At 39.5% G+C, this 23,672-nt stretch overlaps 1 protein-coding gene across 3 annotated transcripts; it reads right to left on the minus strand.

Annotated features, from left to right (window-relative positions):
- Positions 1–1,175: 1,175 nt before the first annotated feature.
- Positions 1,176–23,642, minus strand: LOC131944456 (protein dispatched homolog 1). Of its 3 annotated transcripts, none has more exons than XM_059305078.1 (5): positions 23,556–23,642; positions 13,531–13,764; positions 6,616–6,739; positions 5,932–6,208; positions 1,176–5,683 (listed from the first exon to the last, which is right to left on the minus strand). In XM_059305078.1, the coding sequence occupies exons 2-5, from the start codon at positions 13,542–13,544 to the stop codon at positions 2,553–2,555; spliced, it is 3,546 nt and encodes a 1,181-aa protein (XP_059161061.1). In that variant the 5' UTR covers positions 13,545–13,764; positions 23,556–23,642; the 3' UTR covers positions 1,176–2,552. The 3 variants fall into 3 exon arrangements, with proteins under 3 accessions (XP_059161061.1, XP_059161064.1, XP_059161062.1); XM_059305081.1 differs by lacking the exons at positions 13,531–13,764; positions 23,556–23,642 and adding exons at positions 7,354–7,510; positions 11,612–11,730; XM_059305079.1 differs by lacking the exons at positions 13,531–13,764; positions 23,556–23,642 and adding exons at positions 7,354–7,505; positions 11,473–11,730.
- Between the last annotated feature and the right edge of the window lie 30 nt (positions 23,643–23,672).

A 23,672-nucleotide genomic window follows, 5' to 3' on the forward strand; every position in this document is an offset into this window, starting at 1 on the left:
TTTAAACATCACTAGAGAGAAGAAAATACAGTGGTACCTCAACATAGAAAAATTTTGTGATACGAACTGCAAATTTTGCGATACAAGTTACCGGATTAGAGGGTTCAACAGTTCGTGGAAAAGAAACGCCATGAAAAAGTTGTAACTGATTGTGTATCGTAGCTTCTTAATAACACTTGCCAAACTAATTTCCAAAACATTCTGATAGGAAGGAAAAAACAAACATCCTTGTACAGGTTTATTTTAATGGCTGGCATGTAAAGTGGGGTAAATAAGGAAAGCATCGTGAAAAAAAGCAGAGAAGTGACAAATATTTAACAAAAGTAACAAAACATTTATGTTGAGTACAATTTAATTTTTGTTAAGTTTAGGGATAAAGAGTGTAACAAGTGAATAAAAGTACCAAAAGAGTTTAGCATTAAATGTGAGTGAATGAAGTGAAGCTCCTCAACCTACACCTTACACAGGCCTACAACTCCACCAGCATCTTCAGTAAGGTCAAGACAGCTGATTTTCAAGGTAAGAACATTTTATAAAATCAGTTTATTTCTTTGCATTATCCTTTATTATTTGTCATGAAAAGTACATTTTTTCTTATTAAAACTAAAAACACAAAACAAAAACAACTGGGGTAGCAATTTTGGGTCTGCAACAGATCAATAGCCTTTCAAGTAATTTCAATGGAGAAAATTGCTTTGAGATAAAAGCTATTTGACATACGAACAATGTGACGGAAGGAATTAAACTCGTATCTCGAGATAGCATTATAATACATTACATCAAATATTTCTTTTATTTGTTTCTATATGATGAAAGTATCTGGTGTATATCAGGGAAAAAAATATTTTCTTCTTATTGGCCTATAGGTCAGATGTAAATACAACAATTTTCCCTTTCTAGACAGAATTGTTTCTCTTACCTTGGCAATCAAACAGATTATTCTCCTATTATGTTCTACATGTGACATATCATAATAACATTGCATATAATAGTTGTTTTACTAATACAGAAGACTACAATTCCAAGTGGTTATCTGGTGATATCTTACAATTTATTACAATTATCTAATTTGTTTGTCAAAACTGTTTCTTTAATAATGATATTCTGTAGACATGTTTAAAACAAGATAATCTTTAAGACATACTCTAGTCAGACCCCCCCCCCCCCCCCCCCCCACCCTCTAGTTATATGTGGACAAAATCAATGGATTACTTTTTCTCTTACAAAGCTGTTGATTAGTCTTGTGTTCATAACATTAGATAGAATGCACATGTATACTGTTACAAAATAAACCATAACAATACTCAACTACTTTATGGGAAGAATTTAAACACAAAGATGGGGTGTTGGGTGTTATATGCTAACAGCAGTCAGAAAACATGAAATCAATTTTAAATGTGAACAATAGATAAAAAAAATTATGTTCAGAATTTAGCTGTAGCTAAATCAATGAACACTTTCAATTATTTAAATTCTGCCATTTTGATAAGGAAGACATTCAATAGAGAATCACATTTAAAGAAAAATATTTGTAAATCTAACACAAACCTATTGCTGCAACAAAGAACGAAATTACTTCCCCTTAACTGTTATGGTAAATTTTAACAGCTTTAAAATGAAACTAATATTGTGATGTATATACTTTAGTTTACAAACGTATGTGATTATAAAAATAAAAGAAAATAACTGAATCTGTTGTTAATAGTAATAGGCGATGTATAGTTTCAAAGTTGTTAACATTCAAATGGTTTAGGAATGGACTTAAAATACGGTACATCATATTTAAAAAGGAGAAAATGAAAACATAGTTCCTAACTCAATTTTATTCAGATGTTTCAGCATTCTGATCAGCAGTAAGTTAGAATATCATATTGGTGGGGGTGGGAGAGAGAAAAAGAGAGAATAAAGATCCTAACTAGCACCTGGAGAGATATTAACTTAATATATGTGTACTAGTTATGTCACAAGTACATTTTAATTTTATTTGTGTACAAGTAATATCAGGAGTACATTTTAAAAATGTGTACAAATAAATTCAGAGGTACAATTTAAAATGGAGAACGTGAATATAAACTATGGATGTCCAAGAAAATGTATAGCAACAAATTAAACTTAAAAGATGGGCTGGTGGACCCAGTTGTGAAGATAGTTTTCATTTCTAATCTATTCAAGCAAATAAACAAGCAAGCACATTTAATCATTACAATTGAGTCTCTAGGTCAGAGCTTACGAGGTAGGTAGATTTAGGACAGCCAAGCCTTTAGGTTTATTATCTAACTGCTATTTATTATGATGGTATAAACAAGATAAAAAAACTGATTTTCTCATAATAAAAAAAAAACAGTAACTAAAAAAGAAAAACCAGTAAAAATTTGGTGTGTGATGATCTGGTTAGGACTTAAGATCAAAATATAAATATTTACATTCGTGTTTAAAATGCTAATACTTTAGTAAATTCAAATCTAAAAGTAATATAACATTCTCACTGACTGCACATAAATGTAAATTTTTGTTAAGAAAAATCTAATAGTAATTTAACTATTCTTAATAGCTCAAGCTACATGCAGTGGAATAGAGTGGGGAAATAACTCTGTTGTTGTGGCATCACTGAGGAAAACATCACTGTTGCTGCCTTGTAGTTTGTTGTCATACTCTGATGTATCGGATGAGATGTCATGGTTGGAGTGAGTGGACGCTGGAGATTCTGAAGGGACGTTCAGGACATTCTCACTCAGTGAGTCATGGCTTGGCTTGGGACTAGGGCAGACAACTAGACTGTCCTGCTTTGTTTGTGTGTCAGAGAGAACATCAGAACTATTGAGGTTAGTTCTGACAGCAGTGTAGTCTCCCTTTCTGCGTGTCCGCTGCAGGTTGTGGTGATTGCAAGCTGGGTTTAAGCGCTGATGGCGGTGTGTGTCAGGACAGCTGTGAAGATGGGCTGAGTGTTGGTAGTACATCTGTCTGGGGCTGTGTTCCCTGTAAGTCAGAGGCTCCAGTTCGTGTGTGTAGGAGTGATTGTGGGCATGATTGTGTTCACGTGTGCTCGTGCTGGATGACGACAGTGTAGACTCTGAGAGGGCATAAATTGTTTTGTCCACATGTTCAGAGTCAGGAGTGCAGCAATCACTAGCTGGCCAGTGAAACTGACCACATCCTCCATTGGGTCCCATAATTCTTAAAAGAGCTTGAAAGAAAAACGTGGAATACAGCCAGGCTATAGAGACAAGAAGTAACAAAAAGGTTCCAAATTTTTTGTAGGCCAGCACGGTTGATGGCATCATGAGAGAGCCGGCTAGGATGGTTGTGAAGGCTGCCATAGCAACCGGGCTGCCCATGCGTCCTAAAGAGGTAATAACCCTCATTTCACGTCCCACGTCCGGAGCCAGCCTGAAAGCAACCCCGTAGTGTAGGGTCAGGTCAATGGCCAGTCCAACAGCCACTGTGATGACCACTGACTCCAGGACATCCAGCTCCCAGTCCATCAGCACCAGGGAGGCCAAGGTTACGCATATGGTGGCTGCTACTGTTGTCAGTGCATAGATGCTGATGAGCACATTTAAGGTTGTAAAAAAAGAAACCAATGCCACAACCGATAAGGAAACTCCTAAGGCCAGTGGAGTCCCCAAAGCTAAAGACGAGTGAAGATCATAAAACTGTAGGTTGCTGACAAACCAGCCCCTCCGCATTTCCACTGGAGCTCGAAGTAATTCTTCATTGACCCACTGGTTAACTTTCATGTAAAAAGAGTGTACTTCCTCATATGCATAGCTGAAGGTGTGGTTGCTGCGGAACTGAATAAAGAATGCACTTATCTTACCATTGTTGAACCTGGGCCCCGGGGACTGATTGTTGTAAGAGACCCCTGGGGTCAGGTTCAAGTAATGAATGTAGATTGGTAAGCAAGTCAACATTTTGGACCTGTGAAATGGAAAAACTGTTTGGTTGCAGCATTCATTGCTAGAGCTATCACATGGCAGGGTCATCCAGTTGTAAACAAAGTTCTCCAGGGGGCAGTCAGGGACATACAACCCTGGCGTCTGCTGGTAGAAGTCTGTCCTTCGCAGCCTGGAACAGAACTCTAAAATCCAACGCTGAGCATTAGATGAGGCTAGGTCAAAACCTGGGTCAAAGGTGAGTGTACCTTTGTTATCTGGGTCGAGCGGATCTCCATTATCTTTGGCCAGTACCCCCCAGACTACAGTGATAGGAAATTCATAGTCATCAGCGTCTTTCCTCTTTTCAAATTCAAACAAATCAGCTAATTCAAAATCATAACGCTCCAACAAATGGTCCGATGAAAATACTTGAAATTTGTGGTTATTTGCTAATTTTAAACGTGGGTAAAAAAAAATTACAACAATGCTACCTATCCATAATCCACCAAATATAACTATCCACACATACCGAAATTTGATAACAAGGCACGGCAAGAGTTTTTCAAAAAATATCCGTGACCAATCACACAAGATGTAATAAAGTTGGTATGGGACCTTACAGACGTAACAGAGAAGACAGTTTTTCTCTGTCAGACCAACACAGCAGCGCAGCCATCTCTCCTGTAGCATGATGGAGGCGGGCAGCCACGTAATGGTTAGGATAAAATTGATCATGATGCATGTTCCTGCGTACACACTGAAGCAGCGTATAGCTGTGATGTCGCTGATGTAGTTGGCATAGAATGCTGCAGCTGTGGTCAGGCTGGTCACAAGCATGGACAGGACTGTGTGACGCAGTGTATCAGCAACTAGTTTTTCCAGAACTCCATTGTTTTTTTCTGATTTAGCTAAGTGCCAAACCTTGCAGTATATAAACAAATCATCTGCTCCAATGCCAACCATCACCATAAATGTCACCATATTCATGTATGGGAAGAATTTGATTTTAAAAACAAATGAGTAGAGAAAATAAGCAACCTCCACAGCCCAGAACATAGATAGAAAGGCCATCACAGTGATAAATAGGGATGTCGTATACACCCACATGGCTAGAAATATGGCCCCGCACACCACGCCCAACCAGACTGAATCAGAGATTAGATATTTCTCAAACAGGAAATACTTCAGACCGAATTCAGCACCCACTACTGTGATACCTTGAAAGTTGCGAGGTAAGTTATCCAAATGTTGAAAAATCTTCTCAGAGTTTGGTCCAGCATACACTGGTAAAAAAAGGGTGGAATATTTTAAGAATTTTGTTGATTTTTCTGTTGTCGTCAAAGGATCTGAAGATTTTCCAGAATATAAAAAATTTGAATCCGTCAGATAGTTCAAGATGTGGTAGGCAGCATTGAATTTGGTACACTCTGCTGGCACTTTAGAACAGTGACCATAGCTGTACTCTGATGAGCTATAATACCACTCCTCTCCATCACCATCACAGTTGGGGCGCAAGGAATGGTTTACATAATATGGTGAACATTTGACAAGAAGATTATAAATGCTTGAAACATCGTCAGACGTAATGTTATCACAGGAGGGTTTGTCCACCAGGACCGCTATGTAACTGCCCAGTGACCAGGCTCTACAACAAGAACCATCCGCTTCATTGCGGAGACAAACGTCTTTGTAATCTTTTGACTGCCTGAAGTAGGAATGTTCCAGCTGGCAAATGCTCCTGAGATCATCCTCATTAAACAAATTTTGATTATCAGCTGATGTCACAACGATCCTTGCATACGTTTTTTCTGTAGGGATACAAAGTTACCATTAGATTAGAAAACAAAGTATTCTTAAATATACATGTTTAAATACTAAATATTTGCCTTCATACTATTTTAAATCCCTCTCAAATTTGGTTTAAGTTACGTAATTTAAAGAACATCAGCTCAACAGAATAGTTACCATATTTGTTTTAATTTAATGTCAAACTATTTTGACTTCAAGAAAAGCAACGTGTAAGATTCTAAAATTTTAAAAAAGTATATCTACCAACCAGGAACACCACAAAAAATATTTTTTTCTACTGTTGTTACATTTTCTAAGAATCCCTCATCAACTATGTCAGATCTCCTTCTTCTGAAATCATCAATCAACAACTGGGGGCTTTTTGTTGAACTTTTCTTAGAGCTTTTTCCTTTTTTTCGACCTTTCTTTTCAGGTCCAAGTTGAAAACCAGAAGGAAGCAGATTAGCTTTGCCGCCAACATTATTTATTAAATTGTGAAATGTTATCAGACGGTCAGCTAACTCAGTACCTCTTGGTTCAAAACCCTAAAGAAAATGTTCAATAATTGGTTACAAAATTTAAAAGATCTATAGTTATTTTTAAATCTTAAAATTCTGTTAATTTACACAAGTATAGATTTTTTAAAATCTAAAATAGGAAATACTTCAAGGTCAGTTTTGAAATGATTTAGCAGTTATTGCGCTGATAAAATAGATGATAAACAGTCGAATTTTATAAATTAAAAAATTTAGACTAAAGGTGAAAAAAAAACCACTGTATGATTTGCTTTAAACTGTAACACATTTAATATCGAACTAATGCTTCAATGCAATTGTTCTTTACTGCTCAAGGTGATTTAAGTATCTTAAAAAGCCACTTGAGAACAGGTTATAGTGGCTCAAATAAAATAAAATTAGTACAAAAAAAGAAACTAGGTTATTATATCACTTACTGCCAATGGGTCATCAAAGTTGATAGCCTGGCCACACGTGACAGTAACAACCAGACATGTTGCCACAACCACAAACACGACAAGCAAAATGACATAGGGGTAGTGGGACAAGATCCTGGCATACCTGGAGAGTGAAGCAAATTTGGCTTTACAAAACTATATACCATGGATATTACAATACATTATTAGACTAAATTCTTTATTTAAATATTTCACATGAAGTTAATAGAAACACTTTTTATGTATTTAATTCTTTTTTTAAAATATTCATTAAGTATTCTGTTACTTGCAAAATATGAAATCTCATGTCAGTAAAAGATGGATAAAAAAAATCATTCTAAATCTCATGCAGGCTGACACAGGATGTTTAGAACACACTTAAAACAAGTGGCAATAGAGCTAGATGTATGAGCTCAAATGTTTGAAGGATGGTTAGAATACACTTAAAACAAGTGGCAATAGAGCTGAATGTATCAAGTGGTATTTAAAAATAGCAATGAAACTCTTTGAAAAAAAAGGATGTTTTATGACATCACCAAGGTATTATAATTAAATTAAATACTAGATTTATAAATCTTAAAGTAGCTTTGTTCAAATGTATGCAAATTAATAAAAGATAACATAAAAAAAACTCCCTGTATGTTAAAAGGCTATCAGCAAAAATTAGGTACAATAAAACTGTTTTAAAGAACTTATTAGTTTCACTATACATTACAAATTATGGGCTGCACAACTTACCATCTGCACATTTTTTGTGCCAGTTAAAACTGAGGAATCACTTTACACATCTTGAAACCAAGAATAATGTTGATAATCCAAATCATAACTTAAAACTTATACTTTAATATTTTCTTTTTATTTAGTTGTAGGGTCTATCAATTTTATGCGACCTAGACTTGAAGTATATATATATATATATATATATATATATATATATATATATATATATATATATATAATAATACAGCATTACAATGACTGGTTAACAGAAAATAATTAAGGTGTATGGCTGATTGTAAGCTTAAGTAGAATTAAAATTCAGATCTTGTTGTTGTGCCAACGCAGACATTAAATGATTAAATAAGCTTCATAAGTTAATCAGTCTACACACAAAGTGGCCAGGCAAAACATATTTTTATGATATTTTATAAAATTAGGTGCTTAATTGAATTATTAAATTGAGTAGGTAAGGCATTGCTATCATATACAGATATTTAAAACATACTTTATATAGCCCAGTGTTCTAGTTTGACTGCAGCTTATATAAAGTACTAATTAGATCTAGACCTAGTAAATAATTAATTAACTGATTAATTATGGTGTATTCTTCCTACAGGTGTTAAAAAATAGACTTCTAAAAAACAGGTATTTTAGGCTATAAGTATAGTAGCATCGCAGTATAATCAGTGTTAATATTACTTAAGTCTAAGATTATTTTAGATTATGGTAGCTCTTCAGTTTGTGTCAGTATAGACAATGGCAAGTAATAGGCCTAAGTTTTAATACTGAACTACACAGGTAACTTAACACACCTTTTTTATTGTGGCATTATCCAAACTGGCATGAAGAATACCCCTTAATTAGTGGACTAATTATCTAGGTATGGTTTTCTTTAACTAGCCAATTAGCAGGCTTAAAAAAAAAGAAAATATAGATCAACACTAGTTTTTGAACAGTTAAATCTAGAAACTAGTTGAGGCTTATATAGATCTAGGCCTTTCCCCTATAACATTTTAGTAGGCTTAAAATCTGTGTAGGCCTATGTATTGTAATTTATTTACAGGTCTAGAGTCTAAACCCACAACAAATAAAACTAAAATTAAAGACACACATTTCAAAGAAATTATAATACTACAGTTTGAATTTTTTTAAATTTTATTATGGGATGATTGCCTTGAATCATGACATTAAAATGAGTAAATTATTGACCATTATGGAGGATACACTTTGACACTAACCATATAGAATAAGATCTAGATCTAGAGTAAATTCTAGTGACAATATAGGCCTAGACTTTTTTCTAATACAGAGCAAAATCATTAATTTAAAATTTAGGCCTAATGAAAATTATTTAAAAATAAAATCAATAAAAACTTTGGTAAACCACTGATTTTCTAGAATATCTATCTACTAGATCTATCTACTATTATCTAGAACTATATATATATATATATATATATATATATATATATATATATATATATATATATATATATATATATATATATATATATATATATCTAAAGTAGGCCTATTCTGTTGACAATGCCAGTTTTCTAGTATTTAAAATTATTTTAAATAGATCTACACGAGCACTGAAAAAAAGCCAAAAAAGAAAACACATTGATAATGATAGCGGTTTTTAAATCAGCAACAGGTTGAAACACATTTCCACCCAGCACAACAACCTACGCAAAAACACCCGTCACGGTTTCAGATTTGCCGATTAATAAAATAGACTAGATCTAGATTAATAATACTATTATTACTGCTTATTATAAAATATTATTAGATCTAGAATCTAAGTGGCCAACAATTAATTAAATTAATAGTAATACTCGTAATAGGCCTAGATCTATAAATTAGGCCGGTTCGTCACTTAGATGGCTGGATTGACCTCTGACCCTGAAACGTCACGCATCGTTTTCTGACGGTTTCTACGTTTATTTTAGGGGTCCTATCCACGACAAATTAAAGAACTGTTTATCTCGCCAACTCTGATCATTATTTTAACACAAAATGCTAATAAAATGGATAATATGCCTTAGAATGCCAGAAAAAATCGCGAGAATTGTGTTTGTAAATAATGAGAGGATTTCTAGTGGAGCACTCTCCGTAAAAACTGAACCGCGGCCAAAAACGACCCAATAACGGGGAAAACGGCTCCGATAACACTAAATTAATATATAATTGAGATAATTACCATGTATATTTACAGTATTATCGATTCTACTTTCCAAAATCTAATTCCAAAATGAGGTACCCACCCTGACATTTCTATCCGCTATTTTTAGTATCGTGACGTCATTGCTACGCTAGTTGCCAGACTGAAACAACTAGTTTTTGTTTTTTACGGAATGAACTGTTAAGTTTAGTATTTTAATTATTATTAAATATTATTCAATTGTAGCATGTGCGGAAAAAGTAAAATTATGGACATTATTATTGTATTAGTAATTTTATTAGTATATTGATTTTTTCTTCACTGTGGGCCGACCGTTGCTGCATTCGTGACCGGTGGTTAACCTCGTCAACGCCGCGTGGCCTATTCGTTTATATAATCAGTGATGCTCGTTCAGTGGCCTTTTTCAGCGCTAGGCCTAATTACGGGCGATTTTTAGACTTAATTGATTGGCCGTAAGCCTTTTTCATTGCTGCGTATTTTAAAAAATGCTCGTTCAGCGGCCTTTTTTTTTTTGGCGCTAAATAATCAGTTTACGGGCATTTTAAGCGTTTATTTTTTTTTTTTAAGCTAGACGTAGATCTAGTTTAAAAAATATTTTTTAATACAGCTGGCTGCAGGGGGGGGGGGGGGGGGTGCAAATCGAAAGTTTGAGGGGGTGGGTGCAAATCGAAAGTTTGAGGGGGGGGGGTGCAAATCGAAAACTTGAGGGGGGGTGCAAATCGAAAATTTGAAAGAAAGTTTGTCCCCGGGAAGGGTCGCTACGCCTTTGGGGGGGGGGGGGGGGGCTGACACCATTAAGTGCCGCACCGGGTGACACCCGACCTCGCTACGCCACTGGCTGGCTGTCTTGCATGCCTGATATGTGAACTTAAAAAAAAATGACCGAACATTAAAAAAAAATGACCAGAAGTAGGGAAGTAGGTCTGTTTTTCAATTGGCTAGAGGGAGGGGGGGGAAAGAGAGAGAAGTGAAGACACCGACCATCTCGTGTACGCGTGTTCATGCTATGACGTGTACTATAGGCCTGCTGAACTCACGGTGACCCGCGACCGTGGTGGGATTTTTCATCCACAGGATAGTAAACGTAAGCAAGCAATCACGCGAGTGACGATGTTTGGAGATTTAAAAAAAAAAAAAATCACATACGTCATGTTTTCAAGATGAAAAAAAATGTAATGTAAAAAAAAAAATACCATGTATGAACCTCAGCTGCCACACTGTTGACTCAATATAATGTGAATTGAGTGTAAAATGTATTTGTATTTATAAACGATCATAACTGTTACTATCATATTATTTTAAGCATATTTATTATTTAAAATTAGAATTTGAAATAAAAATATTTATTATGGTCATTTGATTTATGCAGGTGTTCATTACTTCATAAAATGGTATGAATAACATGTAGAGTAGAATTTAATAAATAATAAAATAACTAGATCTAGTTTTATTATCAACCAGTTGCTTTTTGTTATTTTCCGGTGAGTAAATTACCTAAGCTGACGCAATTACCATGGCGGGAATTAAAAGCTCGTGTACACAAGTCGACGACGTCATGTTATGCCTAGAACGCTGTTTTGTCATTCATTTTCAATTTTGATTAATTTTCAAATTCTCTCTTTTCTCGTCAACCGAGTAAGCTAGATATTTAAATGTGGTGTCAAATGTTCTCTTAAGGGGTAAGGAACTTAATGGTGTATTTGAAATAACAGAATATTTTATTTTAAAAAATCCATAATTTAACCTACTATAAATATAATTAAAATGTGTAGGCCTACTTGACTTGCACTTGGTGCAACGAACGTGTGTAAGTCTAGATCTAGATTCTAGTCTAGAGAACAGATTTAAATTTAGATCTAGACCTAGACCACATGAATTTTTAACGCAAAGCATAGAGATAGGCCTGCCCTAATGTTACACTAATGTAGCAATACTTTTATTTGTTATCAAACCATCTCTGTATCATCTCTATCGACATCTATTTTGACATAATTTTGATGATTCAAAAAATGTGATAAGATATATTTTTCAGGCTAGATCGATCTGAAGCCGGCGTTGAAAAGTTATGGAAATAAAATTGTTTAGCCTAACACTTTACTACACAACAGCACAACCATGTTTCGACCAGCGAAATCGCACACAATGCTTTTGCCATTATGTTTTAGCCCTCCCCACAATCCCAGGGAGTGTGATGAATAAAAATTGGGTGGGCCTAGACCTATTCACTGGTGAACTTTCACCCTGTATCACACTTTCGTTTTTAGTATCGCCATTGCTTCCGGTTTCCAATGTGCATTTTAAAGGCTGTATTTTTTGTGGGATTGAGAATCAATATTGCGTGTTCCATGACGTCACAACACGATGCGTGGGCAGAGAAGCTTTTTGACTCACTTTCAAAATGCAGGGACATTTCCTACACTCAGATGGAAGTGAAGCATTATGGACGATTTTTTTTAATTAAAAAAAATTGAGTATGTTGACGACATGAGTTTTTAGGGTTATAATGCATGTATGAGAGCGAACCTATCATATGATACAGGACATTCGACTACACACTCTTAACATTATATATTCATTTGAAAAAAAAAAAGAAACTAAAAGTGAGGTAGATCTAGGTGCTTGAGGTTGTTTTTTTTTCACACATTCTGCTTTTTAAAATGTCTCGAGCCTACTTTCTTAGAATTTAAAGGGAGTGTTGGTATGTCGATATGGATATGTGGTGAACCGCGATGGGTGGGGAGTGCCCACCCATGACGGGGATTTGCGGTGTTTCCACTAGAGGATATGGGATATTGCCATGTAGTGTGGGGGTATTACCGTAAAATGTGGCTATGAGGTGTTACCATGAGATGTGCGGTGTTACCATGCGTTGTGAATGTGCGTTATCATTAAATGTGGGGTGTAACCACTAACTGTGGGGTGTAACCATTAAATGTGGGGTGTTACCATGAAATGTGGGGTGTTACCATGCGATGTGATGTGTTACCATGAAATATAGGAAAGTTACCATGAGATGGGTGTTACCACGAAATGGGTGGTGTTACCACGAAATGGGGGGGTGCCATGAGATGTGGGGAAGTTTTTACGCCCGGAACTAGCCTACAAATTACACGCATTCGCCACTGAATTAGATATTACATTCAATGCATAACATATTATTACACGAATATATTCACTGAAGTAGCCTAAAAATAGGTCAATGGAATTACGTATTACACTATTTCATATCAAGTGCCACAAAAGTGCAAGACCATCTTCTGTGACTTTTTACTTTTTTTTGATGCCACAAGAGCTAAACAACAAGTTACTCACAATGAAACCGCACCCAGAATAATGAAAACGCGATCGCAACTTAGTCTAGATGGAACATTGGCCAGGTCATCCCGGCCAGTGCGTGCATTGGCCGGCCAATGTACAAAATACGCTGTAAAGTTTTAGCGCTTCGGACTTTGGCCAGTACGTCCCTCTTAGTGCTAAGTTCTTCGGGGCTTTCGCCATGAGAGCCGGCCAATGCGCACATTGGCCGGCCAATGCGGGCTTTGGCCGTAACATATATATATATATATATATATATATATATATATATATATATATATATATATATATATATATATATATACTTTGTTTCTTGAGGGGGGGGGGGGTGACACCACGAAGTGCCGCGCCGGGTGACACCCGACCTAGCGACGCCACTGGATCTAATTATTAGCTCGATCGAACAAGGCCTTTAAAGACAGTTTATATTGAAATTAAACTGAAGTTACAGCCCACAGTTTTCGGGGATTATTTAAACAAAAGAAATCCACTCTCTGAAGGCCTATTCCAGACACTCCTTCCTTCATTTTTCATTAGCATTAAAAAAATGAAATATATTTTGCCTGTTCATTATTTAGAAAGTAAATGAAAAATATTCATGAGCTTTAATTTTTTTTAAAATTAATATTTATTTGTTTTCTTTTTTATGCAAATGAGGCAACCGGAAGTTAAAATTTTCCATCGAAAAAACTCACACTTTGCAGCTCATCCTCCAGCCCAATGGTCATTGTCTGAGCATGTTAGATTTACTCGCTGCGTCTCTAGCCAGCATGATGTCACCTTGAGCTCACGGGGTAGCAGCACTGCAGTTTGAGAGTCCGCCCTGCTTGAGGAACTCGCGTTTCTAGACCAGTTTGAGGAGCTCGCCTTTTTAGCGCCGTCTCCGGCGGGCCTGCTGGCTGTACAGTGACGTGTTCCGTCAAGTGCTCCTACAGTTTAAAAAAAAGTTTAATCGGATCAAATAGTTTGTAATTAGTTGCTACTAAATACAGTAGCATACACACAGCAGTAGCAAACAGAAAGCTGCAAGCTGCATATCTCCAGTTGAGACAAGAATAACCCAGTTGCTATCAGCGTACACTGTTTCTTCCAGACCTTTTTCTCCGGGGGAGTGGGGGGCACTTAAAATTTTCGGGGAGGGTTGGACTAAAATTTCCGACCCCTATGAGATGGCTGGAAGAAAATCCGACACTAGCTGTAACAAGCAAGTGCTAGCTGCAAATAGCATACTTTTTACAGCCAGGTATACATGTTTTTACGTAACAAACACTGCAATGAATGCAGTAAGGTTGTGTAAGTTAGTGTGTTTGTTTGAATAGGACAGTAAGTTGTTGTGTTTGAGTTGGTGTATTGATATGATGGTTTGAGTTGGTGAATTGATGTGATAGTTTGAGTTGGTGAATTGATGTAATGGTTAGATTTGGTGTAATGATGTGATACTTTGAGTTGGTGTATTGATGTGATGTGATGGTTTGAGTTAGTGAATCGATGTGATGGTTTGAGTTGGTGTATTGATGTGATGGTTTGAGTTGATGTATTAGTGATGGTTTGAGTTGGTGTATTGATGTGATGGTTTGAGTTGGTGAATTGATGTGATGGTTTAAGTTAGTGTATTGATGTGATGGTTTGAGTTGGTGTATTGATGTGATGGTTTGAGTTGGTGAATTGATGTGATAGTTTGATTTGGTGTATAGATGTGATAGTTTGAGTTGGTGAATTGATGTAATGGTTTGAGCTGGTGTATTGATGTGATGGTTTGAGTTGGTGAATTGATGTGATAGTTTGATTTGGTGTATAGATGTGATGGTTTGATGTAATGGTTAGATTTGGTGTAATGATGTGATACTTTGAGTTGGTGTATTGATGTGATGTGATGGTTTGAGTTGGTGTATTGATGAGATGGTTTGAGTTGGTGTATTGATGTGATGGTTTAAGTTAGTGTATTGATGTGATGGTTTGAGTTGGTGTATTGATGTGATGGTTTGAGTTGGTGAATTGATGTGATAGTTTGATTTGGTGTATAGATGTGATGGTTTGAGTTGGTGAATTGATGTGATAGTTTGATTTGGTGTATAGATGTGATGGTTTGAGTTGGTGTATTGATGTGATGGTTTGAGTTGGTGAATTGATGTGATAGTTTGAGTTGGTGAATTGATGTAATGGTTAGATTTGGTGTAATGATGTGATACTTTGAGTTGGTGTATTGATGTGATGTGATGGTTTGAGTTGGTGTATTGATGAGATGGTTTGAGTTGGTGTATTGATGTGATGGTTTGAGTTGGTGAATTGATGTGATAGTTTGATTTGGTGTATAGATGTGATGATTTGAGTTGGTGTATTGATGTGATGGTTTGAGCTGGTGTATTGATGTGATAGTTTGATTTGGTGTATAGATGTGATGGTTTGAGTTGGTGTATTGATGTGATGGTTTGAGTTGGTGAATTGATGTGATAGTTTGAGTTGGTGAATTGATGTAATGGTTAGATTTGGTGTAATGATGTGATACTTTGAGTTGGTGTATTGATGTGATGTGATGGTTTGAGTTGGTGTATTGATGAGATGGTTTGAGTTGGTGTATTGATATGATGGTTTGAGTTGGTGAATTGATGTGATAGTTTGAGTTGGTGAATTGATGTAATGGTTAGATTTGGTGTAATGATGTGATACTTTGAGTTGGTGTATTGATGTGATGTGATGGTTTGAGTTAGTGAATCGATGTGATGGTTTGAGTTGGTGTATTGATGTGATGGTTTGAGTTGATGTATTAGTGATGGTTTGAGTTGGTGTATTGATGTGATGGTTTGAGTTGGTGAATTGATGTGATGGTTTAAGTTAGTGTATTGATGTGATGGTTTGAGTTGGTGTATTGATGTGATGGTTTGAGTTGGTGAATTGATGTGATAGTTTGATTTGGTGTATAGATGTGATAGTTTGAGTTGGTGAATTGATGTAATGGTTTGAGCTGGTGTATTGATGTGATGGTTTGAGTTGGTGAATTGATGTGATAGTTTGATTTGGTGTATAGATGTGATGGTTTGATGTAATGGTTAGATTTGGTGTAATGATGTGATACTTTGAGTTGGTGTATTGATGTGATGTGATGGTTTGAGTTGGTGTATTGATGAGATGGTTTGAGTTGGTGTATTGATGTGATGGTTTAAGTTAGTGTATTGATGTGATGGTTTGAGTTGGTGTATTGATGTGATGGTTTGAGTTGGTGAATTGATGTGATAGTTTGATTTGGTGTATAGATGTGATGGTTTGAGTTGGTGAATTGATGTGATAGTTTGATTTGGTGTATAGATGTGATGATTTGAGTTGGTGTATTGATGTGATGGTTTGAGTTGGTGAATTGATGTGATAGTTTGAGTTGGTGAATTGATGTAATGGTTAGATTTGGTGTAATGATGTGATACTTTGAGTTGGTGTATTGATGTGATGTGATGGTTTGAGTTGGTGTATTGATGAGATGGTTTGAGTTGGTGTATTGATGTGATGGTTTGAGTTGGTGAATTGATGTGATAGTTTGATTTGGTGTATAGATGTGATGATTTGAGTTGGTGTATTGATGTGATGGTTTGAGCTGGTGTATTGATGTGATAGTTTGATTTGGTGTATAGATGTGATGGTTTGAGTTGGTGTATTGATGTGATGGTTTGAGTTGGTGAATTGATGTGATAGTTTGAGTTGGTGAATTGATGTAATGGTTAGATTTGGTGTAATGATGTGATACTTTGAGTTGGTGTATTGATGTGATGTGATGGTTTGAGTTGGTGTATTGATGAGATGGTTTGAGTTGGTGTATTGATGTGATGGTTTGAGTTGGTGAATTGATGTGATAGTTTGATTTGGTGTATAGATGTGATGATTTGAGTTGGTGTATTGATGTGATGGTTTGAGCTGGTGTATTGATGTGATGGTTTGAGTTGGTGAATTGATGTGATGGTTTGAGTTGGTGTATTGATGAGATGGTTTGAGTTGGTGTATTGATGTGATGGTTTGAGTTGGTGAATTGATGTGATAGTTTGAGTTGGTGTATTGATGTGATGGTTTGAGTTGGTGTATTGATGTGATGGTTTGAGTTGGTGTATTGATGTGATGGTTTGATTTGATGTATTGATGTGATGGTTTGATTTGGTGTATTGATGTGATGGTTTGATTTGGTGTATTGATGTGATGGTTTGAGTGTATTGCAATCCTTAACTAAAACCTTACAATCCCAACATACAGTCCTCGCATTCTAACGTCATACAGCGCTAACATATATGTTTGCACCACTTTTGTTTGTTAATTAAAGTATATTGTGGATCTTATCAGTTTTATTAGGACTAAAATGATACAATCAAATAGCCGTACATGAGACATTTTGTGGACTTTCTGGGTTTATACAGTCGAGAGATGTTGGTTTCAGGATTGTTTTAATGGTGTAGTGTGTCGATGGTGTGGGGCTGGATAGTGTGGGGCTGGGTAGTGTGAGGCTGGATAGTGTGGGGCTAGATAGTGTGGGGCTGGATAGTGTGGGGCTGGATAATGTGGGCTGGATAGTGTGGACCTGGATAGTGTGGGGCTGGTTAGTGTGAGGCTGGGTAGTGTGAGGCTAGATAGTGTGAGTCTAGATAGTGTGGGGCTGGATAGTGTGGACCTGGATAGTGTGGGGCTGGTTAGTGTGAGGCTGGATAGTGTGGGGCTGGATAGTGTGAGGCCGGATAGTGTGGACCTGGATAGTGTCGACCTGGATAGTGTGGGGCTGGATAGTGTGGGGCTGGGTAGTGTGAGGCTGGATAGTGTGGGGCTAGATAGTGTGGGGCTGGATAGTGTGGGGCTGGATAATGTGGGCTGGATAGTGTGGACCTGGTTAGTGTGAGGCTGGGTAGTGTGAGGCTGGGTAGTGTGGGGCTAGATAGTGTGGGGCTGGATAGTGTGGACCTGGATAGTGTGGGGCTGGTTAGTGTGAGGCTGGATAGTGTGGGGCTAGATAGTGTGGGGCTGGATAGTGCGAGGCTGGATAGTGTGGGGCTGGATAGTGTGGGGCTGGATAGTGTGGGGCTGGATAGTGTGGGGCTGGATAATGTGGGCTGGATAGTGTGGGGCTGGATAGTGTGGGGCTGGATAGTGTGGACCTGGATAGTGTGGGGCTGGGTAGTGTGAGGCTGGGTAGTGTGGACCTGGATAGTGTGGGGCTGGGTAGTGTGAGGCTGGGTAGTGTGGGGCTAGATAGTGTGGGGCTGGATAGTGTAGGGCTGGATAGTGTGGGGCTGGATAGTGTGAGGCTGGGTAGTGTGGGGCTGGATAGTGTGGGGCTGTTTAGTGTGAGACTGGATAGTGTGGGGCTGGTTAGTATGAGGCTGGATAGTGTGAGGCTGGGTAGTGTGAGGCTAGATAGTGTGGGGCTGGATAGTGTGGGGCTGGATAGTGTGGGGCTGTTTAGTGTGAGACTGGATAGTGTGGGGCTGGTTAGTATGAGGCTGGATAGTGTGAGGCTGGGTAGTGTGAGGCTAGATAGTGTGGGGCTGGATAGTGTGGGGCTGGTTAGTGTGGGGCTGGTTAGTATGAGGCTGGATAGTGTGAGGCTGGGTAGTGTGAGGCTAGATAGTGTGGGGCTGGATAGTGTGGGGCTGGATAGTGTGGGGCTGTCTGCCTGTCACTAGCCAGAACTGACTGTTTGTCACTAGCCAGAGCCAGAGTGTACCGCCCCCCCCCCCCCCCGAACGAGATGGAATTTATATAGTAAAAATATACTTTTACTAGTGTCCGCCCCTCCCCCCCCCCGGAAAATGTTGACCGCGCCCCCCCCCCCCCCCGAAAATATCAAGTGCCCCCCCGGAGAAAATAGTCTGGAAGAAGCACTGGCCAGAGCTGTCTGCCTGTCACTAGCCAGAGCTGTCTGCCTGTCACTAGCCAGAGCTGTCTGCCTGTCACTAGCCAGAGCTGTCTGTCACTAGCCAGAGCTGTCTGTCACTAGCCAGAGCTGTCTGTCTGTCACTAGCCAGAGCTGTCTGTCACTGGCCAGAGCTGTCTGCCTGTCACTAGCCAGAGCTGTCTGCCTGTCACTAGCCAGAGCTGTCTGTCTGTCACTAGCCAGAGCTGTCTGTCACTAGCCAGAGCTGTCTGTCACTAGCCAGAGCTGTCTGCCTGTCACTAGCCAGAGCTGTCTGTCTGTCACTAGCCAGAGCTGTCTGCCTGTCACTAGCCAGAGCTGTCTGCCTGTCACTAGCCAGAGCTGTCTGTCTGTCACTAGCCAGAGCTGTCTGTCACTAGCCAGAGCTGTCTGCCTGTCACTAGCCAGAGCTGTCTGTCTGTCACTAGCCAGAGCTGTCTGTCTGTCACTAGCCAGAGCTGTTTGTCTGTCACTAGCCAGAGCTGTCTGTCTGTCACTAGCCAGAGCTGTCTGTCTGTCACTAGCCAGAGCTGTCTGTCTGTCACTAGCCAGAGCTCTCTGACTGTCTGTCACTAGCCAGAGCTGTCTGTCACTAGCCAGAGCTGTCTGCCGGTCACTAGCCAGAGCTGTCTGCCTGTCACTAGCCAGAGCTGTCTGCCTGTCACTAGCCAGAGCTGTCTGTCTGTCACTAGCCAGAGCTGTCTGTCTGTCACTAGCCAGAGCTGTCTGTCACTAGCCGGAGTTGTCTGTCACTAGCCAGAGCTCTCTGTCTGTCACTAGCCAGAGCTGTCTGTCACTATTCCAGAGCTGTCTGTCACTAGCCAGAGCTGTCTGTATGTCACTTAGCCAGAGCTGTCTGCCTGTTACTAGCCAGAGCTGTCTGCCTGTCACTAGCCAGAGCTGTCTGTCTGTCACTAGCCAGAGCTGTCTGTCTGTCATTAGCCAGAGCTGTCTGTCACTAGCCAGAGCTGTCTGTCTGTCACTAGCCAGAGCTGTCTGCCTGTCACTAGCCAGAGCTGTCTGCCTGTCACTAGCCAGAGCTGTCTGCCTGTCACTAGCCAGAGCTGTCTGTCTGTCACTAGCCAGAGCTGTCTGCCTGTCACTAGCCAGAGCTGTCTGCCTGTCACTAGCCAGAGCTGTTTGTCTGTCACTAGCCAGAGCTGTCTGTCTGTCACTAGCCAGAGCTGTCTGTCTGTCACTAGCCAGAGCTGTCTGTCTGTCACTAGCCAGAGCTCTCTGACTGTCTGTCACTAGCCAGAGCTGTTTGTCTGTCACTAGCCAGAGCTGTCTGTCTGTCACTAGCCAGAGCTGTCTGTCTGTCACTAGCCAGAGCTGTCTGTCTGTCACTAGCCAGAGCTCTCTGACTGTCTGTCACTAGCCAGAGCTGTCTGTCACTAGCCAGAGCTGTCTGCCGGTCACTAGCCAGAGCTGTCTGCCTGTCACTAGCCAGAGCTGTCTGCCTGTCACTAGCCAGAGCTGTCTGTCTGTCACTAGCCAGAGCTGTCTGTCTGTCACTAGCCAGAGCTGTCTGTCACTAGCCGGAGTTGTCTGTCACTAGCCAGAGCTCTCTGTCTGTCACTAGCCAGAGCTGTCTGTCACTATTCCAGAGCTGTCTGTCACTAGCCAGAGCTGTCTGTATGTCACTTAGCCAGAGCTGTCTGCCTGTTACTAGCCAGAGCTGTCTGCCTGTCACTAGCCAGAGCTGTCTGTCTGTCACTAGCCAGAGCTGTCTGTCTGTCATTAGCCAGAGCTGTCTGTCACTAGCCAGAGCTGTCTGTCTGTCACTAGCCAGAGCTGTCTGCCTGTCACTAGCCAGAGCTGTCTGCCTGTCACTAGCCAGAGCTGTCTGCCTGTCACTAGCCAGAGCTGTCTGTCTGTCACTAGCCAGAGCTGTCTGTCTGTCACTAGCCAGAGCTGTCTGTCTGTCACTAGCCAGAGCTGTCTGTCTGTTACTAGCCAGAGCTGTCTGTCTGTTACTATCCGGAGCTGTCGGTCACTAGCCAGAGCTGTCTGTCACTAGCCAGATCTGTCTGTCTGTCACTAGCCAGAGCTGTCTGTCTGTTACTAGCCAGAGCTGTCTGTCTGTTACTATCCAGAGATGTCTGTCACTAGCCAGAGCTGTCTGTCTGTCACTAGCCATGCCTGACTGCCAGAGCTGTCTGTCATTAGCCAGAGCTGTCTGTCATTAGCCATGCCTGACTGCCAGACTGACGGCCACTTGAGCTAATGAGCCAGTCGAAATACGAGCCTGCCGTGGGCGGTTAATTGAGCAAAACAATCAAGCCAAACCACGTTGATTGCTGCGTTAATTAGTGTACACCATAGCCAGCCAATATTTTGTCCCTGGAAGTTAAAAAACAAAAATGACACATTGTTTTATACTTCAAATGTTTTATACTTCAAATGTTTTATACTTCAAATGTTTTATACTTCAAATGTTTTATACTTCAAATGTTTTATACTTCAAATGTTTTATACTTCCAATGTTTTATACTTCAAATGTTTTATACTTCAAATGTTTTATACTTCAAATGTTTTATACTTCCAATGTTTTATACTTCAAATGTTTTATGCTTCAAATGTTTTATACTTCCAATGTTTTATACTTCAAATGTTTTATAGTTCCAATGTTTTATTTAATGAAACAAATATTCCACGGTCAGGACAAGACACCCAACGAGAGATTACATTTTAAACTTTGACCTTTCCATACCTAGACCAGATTCGGTGGTCTCATTTTTTTAAGTTTAAGGCATTGTGCTATTGTAGTATTGAATATCTATCCCCCTTTACCGCACCCCCCCCCCCCCCCCCCCCACACACACACACATTGCAAATGCCTGAATGTTATTTTTTCTGTATTAAATATCTAGAACCAGTCGTTAAATACAAGTTGTTATTAAATGTTAAACTATCGCCACCAGGACTGATACACCATGGTTGCAGGGTGTACGCAAAAAGTGCTGACGTCACAGTGTTTCTGCTTTTAAAAGGCCGGTGGATGTGGTCATGGCATCCACTCTTTGACTAAACGCTGCCTGCCGGACGCGGCTGGTTTGTGGGTCGGGTCAGATAGGCCCGGCCACTGAGCAAGTCTGCTACAAGCAATCGATCGGCCAGACGGCTAATATTTCTTTGATTAAAAAGCGCGCCCAAGACAGATCACTGTAGTATGTCATCCAAGTTTTAATATAGGAAATTTCTCCTCAATAAAGGAACGATGGCCCGCGGTCAAGGACATGCAAATCTTGCAGGGTCAAGCGCATGTAAGCCCTGCAGGAAATAAGGGGTGAGGAGCTGGGGTATGTGTGGTTGTAGGGGTGGGGGAGGTGAGGACCGGGGTATGTGTGGTTATAGGGGGTGGGGTGAGGAGCTGGGGTATGTGTGGTTGTAGGGGGGGGGGAGGTGAGGACCGGGGCATGTGTGGTTGTAGGGGGTGGGGTGAGGAGCTGGGGTATGTGTGGTTGTAGGGGGTGGGGTGAGGACCGGGGTATGTGTGGTTGTAGGGGGGTGAAAACCGGGGTATGTGTGGTTATAGGGGGTGGGGTGGGGAGCTGGGGTATGTGTTAGGCTATGATAAAGTGGGGCGGGGGATGTAACTTAATGATGGTGTCACTACAAACCTACTATTTCTACAGATCATACGCGCATACGTCTTGTAAACGAGTTTATACACCTTATATTATAAACGTAAACCCACACTGGGCACTCGTACCTGCCTAAATTAAAAAGCACCAATACACATAACATACCCATATAAACACGTAAATGTTAAATTGAAAGTCATGAAGTGCTAAAATGCCATCCAGCGGGGTCAACAACCTCGGATGTGAATGTTACAGAGCTGTGTTACAGATCGCACAAATTACGTTGTGAATCTCGCAACTAGACACCCGCACAGCGACACACCCAAACATCCAACACACACACACACATCTAGACACAAACACAGCTAAACACATACAGCTACACACCCGCACAGCTAGACACACAGCTAGACACCCACACAGATAGACACCCACACAGCTAGACACCCCGAAAAACAAGACACACACACACCTAGACAACCTCACAGCTACACACACCACACATCTAGGTACCCACACAGCTTGGTACCCACACAATTAGGTACCCACACAGATAGACACCCGCACATCTAGGTACCAACACAGAAACCCACACCCACACAGTATCTACGATCATACCTACACTTTGAAAATCTTACAAGACTAAATATTTATAAAGCAGACTTTGACAATCTTACAAGACGAAATATTTATAAAGCAGACTTTGACAATCTAAAAGACAAAATATTTACTAAGCAGACTTTGACAATCTTACAAGACTAAATATTTATAAAGCAGACTTTGACAATCTAAAAGACAAAATATTTACTAAGCAGACTTTGACAATCTTACAAGACTAAATATTTATAAAGCAGACTGTGACAATCTACAAGACACAATATTTACTAAGCAGACTTTGACAATCTTACAAGACTAAATATTTATAAAGCAGACTTTGACAATCTACATGACTAAATATTTATAAAGCAGACTTTGACAATCTACAAGACAAAATATATACTAAGACGACTTTGTCAATCTTACAAGACTAAATATTTATAAAGCAGACTTTGACAATCTACAAGACACAATATTTACTAAGCAGACTTTGACAATCTTACAAGACTACATATTTACAAAGCAGACTGTGACAATCTACAAGACAAAATATTTACAAAGCAGACTTTGACAATCTTGCAAGACTAAATATTTTCAAAGCGGACTTTAAAAATCCGAACACAAGAGTCTTGCATAGAACATACGCCAAAATACTTACTGATAGAAGATGGTCGCGGCTAGTCCCTCCACACACCACACGCCACACACCACAAACACAGCGGGCGGACACAGCCCCACGTTGTCAGGCCGGCCGCGATTTGAGAGATTCCAAAAA

Source organism: Physella acuta, unplaced genomic scaffold, assembly GCF_028476545.2.
Source record: "Physella acuta isolate Inbredline_101_S28 unplaced genomic scaffold, ASM2847654v3 ptg000494l, whole genome shotgun sequence".
NCBI classification, from domain to species: Eukaryota; Metazoa; Mollusca; class Gastropoda; family Physidae; genus Physella; species Physella acuta.

Excerpts from the sequence above, each read along its gene's own strand:
- LOC131944456 (XM_059305078.1), bottom strand. Across the intron at positions 6,209-6,615 it reads ACTTTGATGACCCATTGGCA|GGTTTTGAACCAAGAGGTAC; the intron begins GTAAGTGATATA and ends CATTTTCTTTAG. Across the intron at positions 5,684-5,931 it reads TATTTTTTGTGGTGTTCCTG|AAAAAACGTATGCAAGGATC; the intron begins GTTGGTAGATAT and ends GTATCCCTACAG.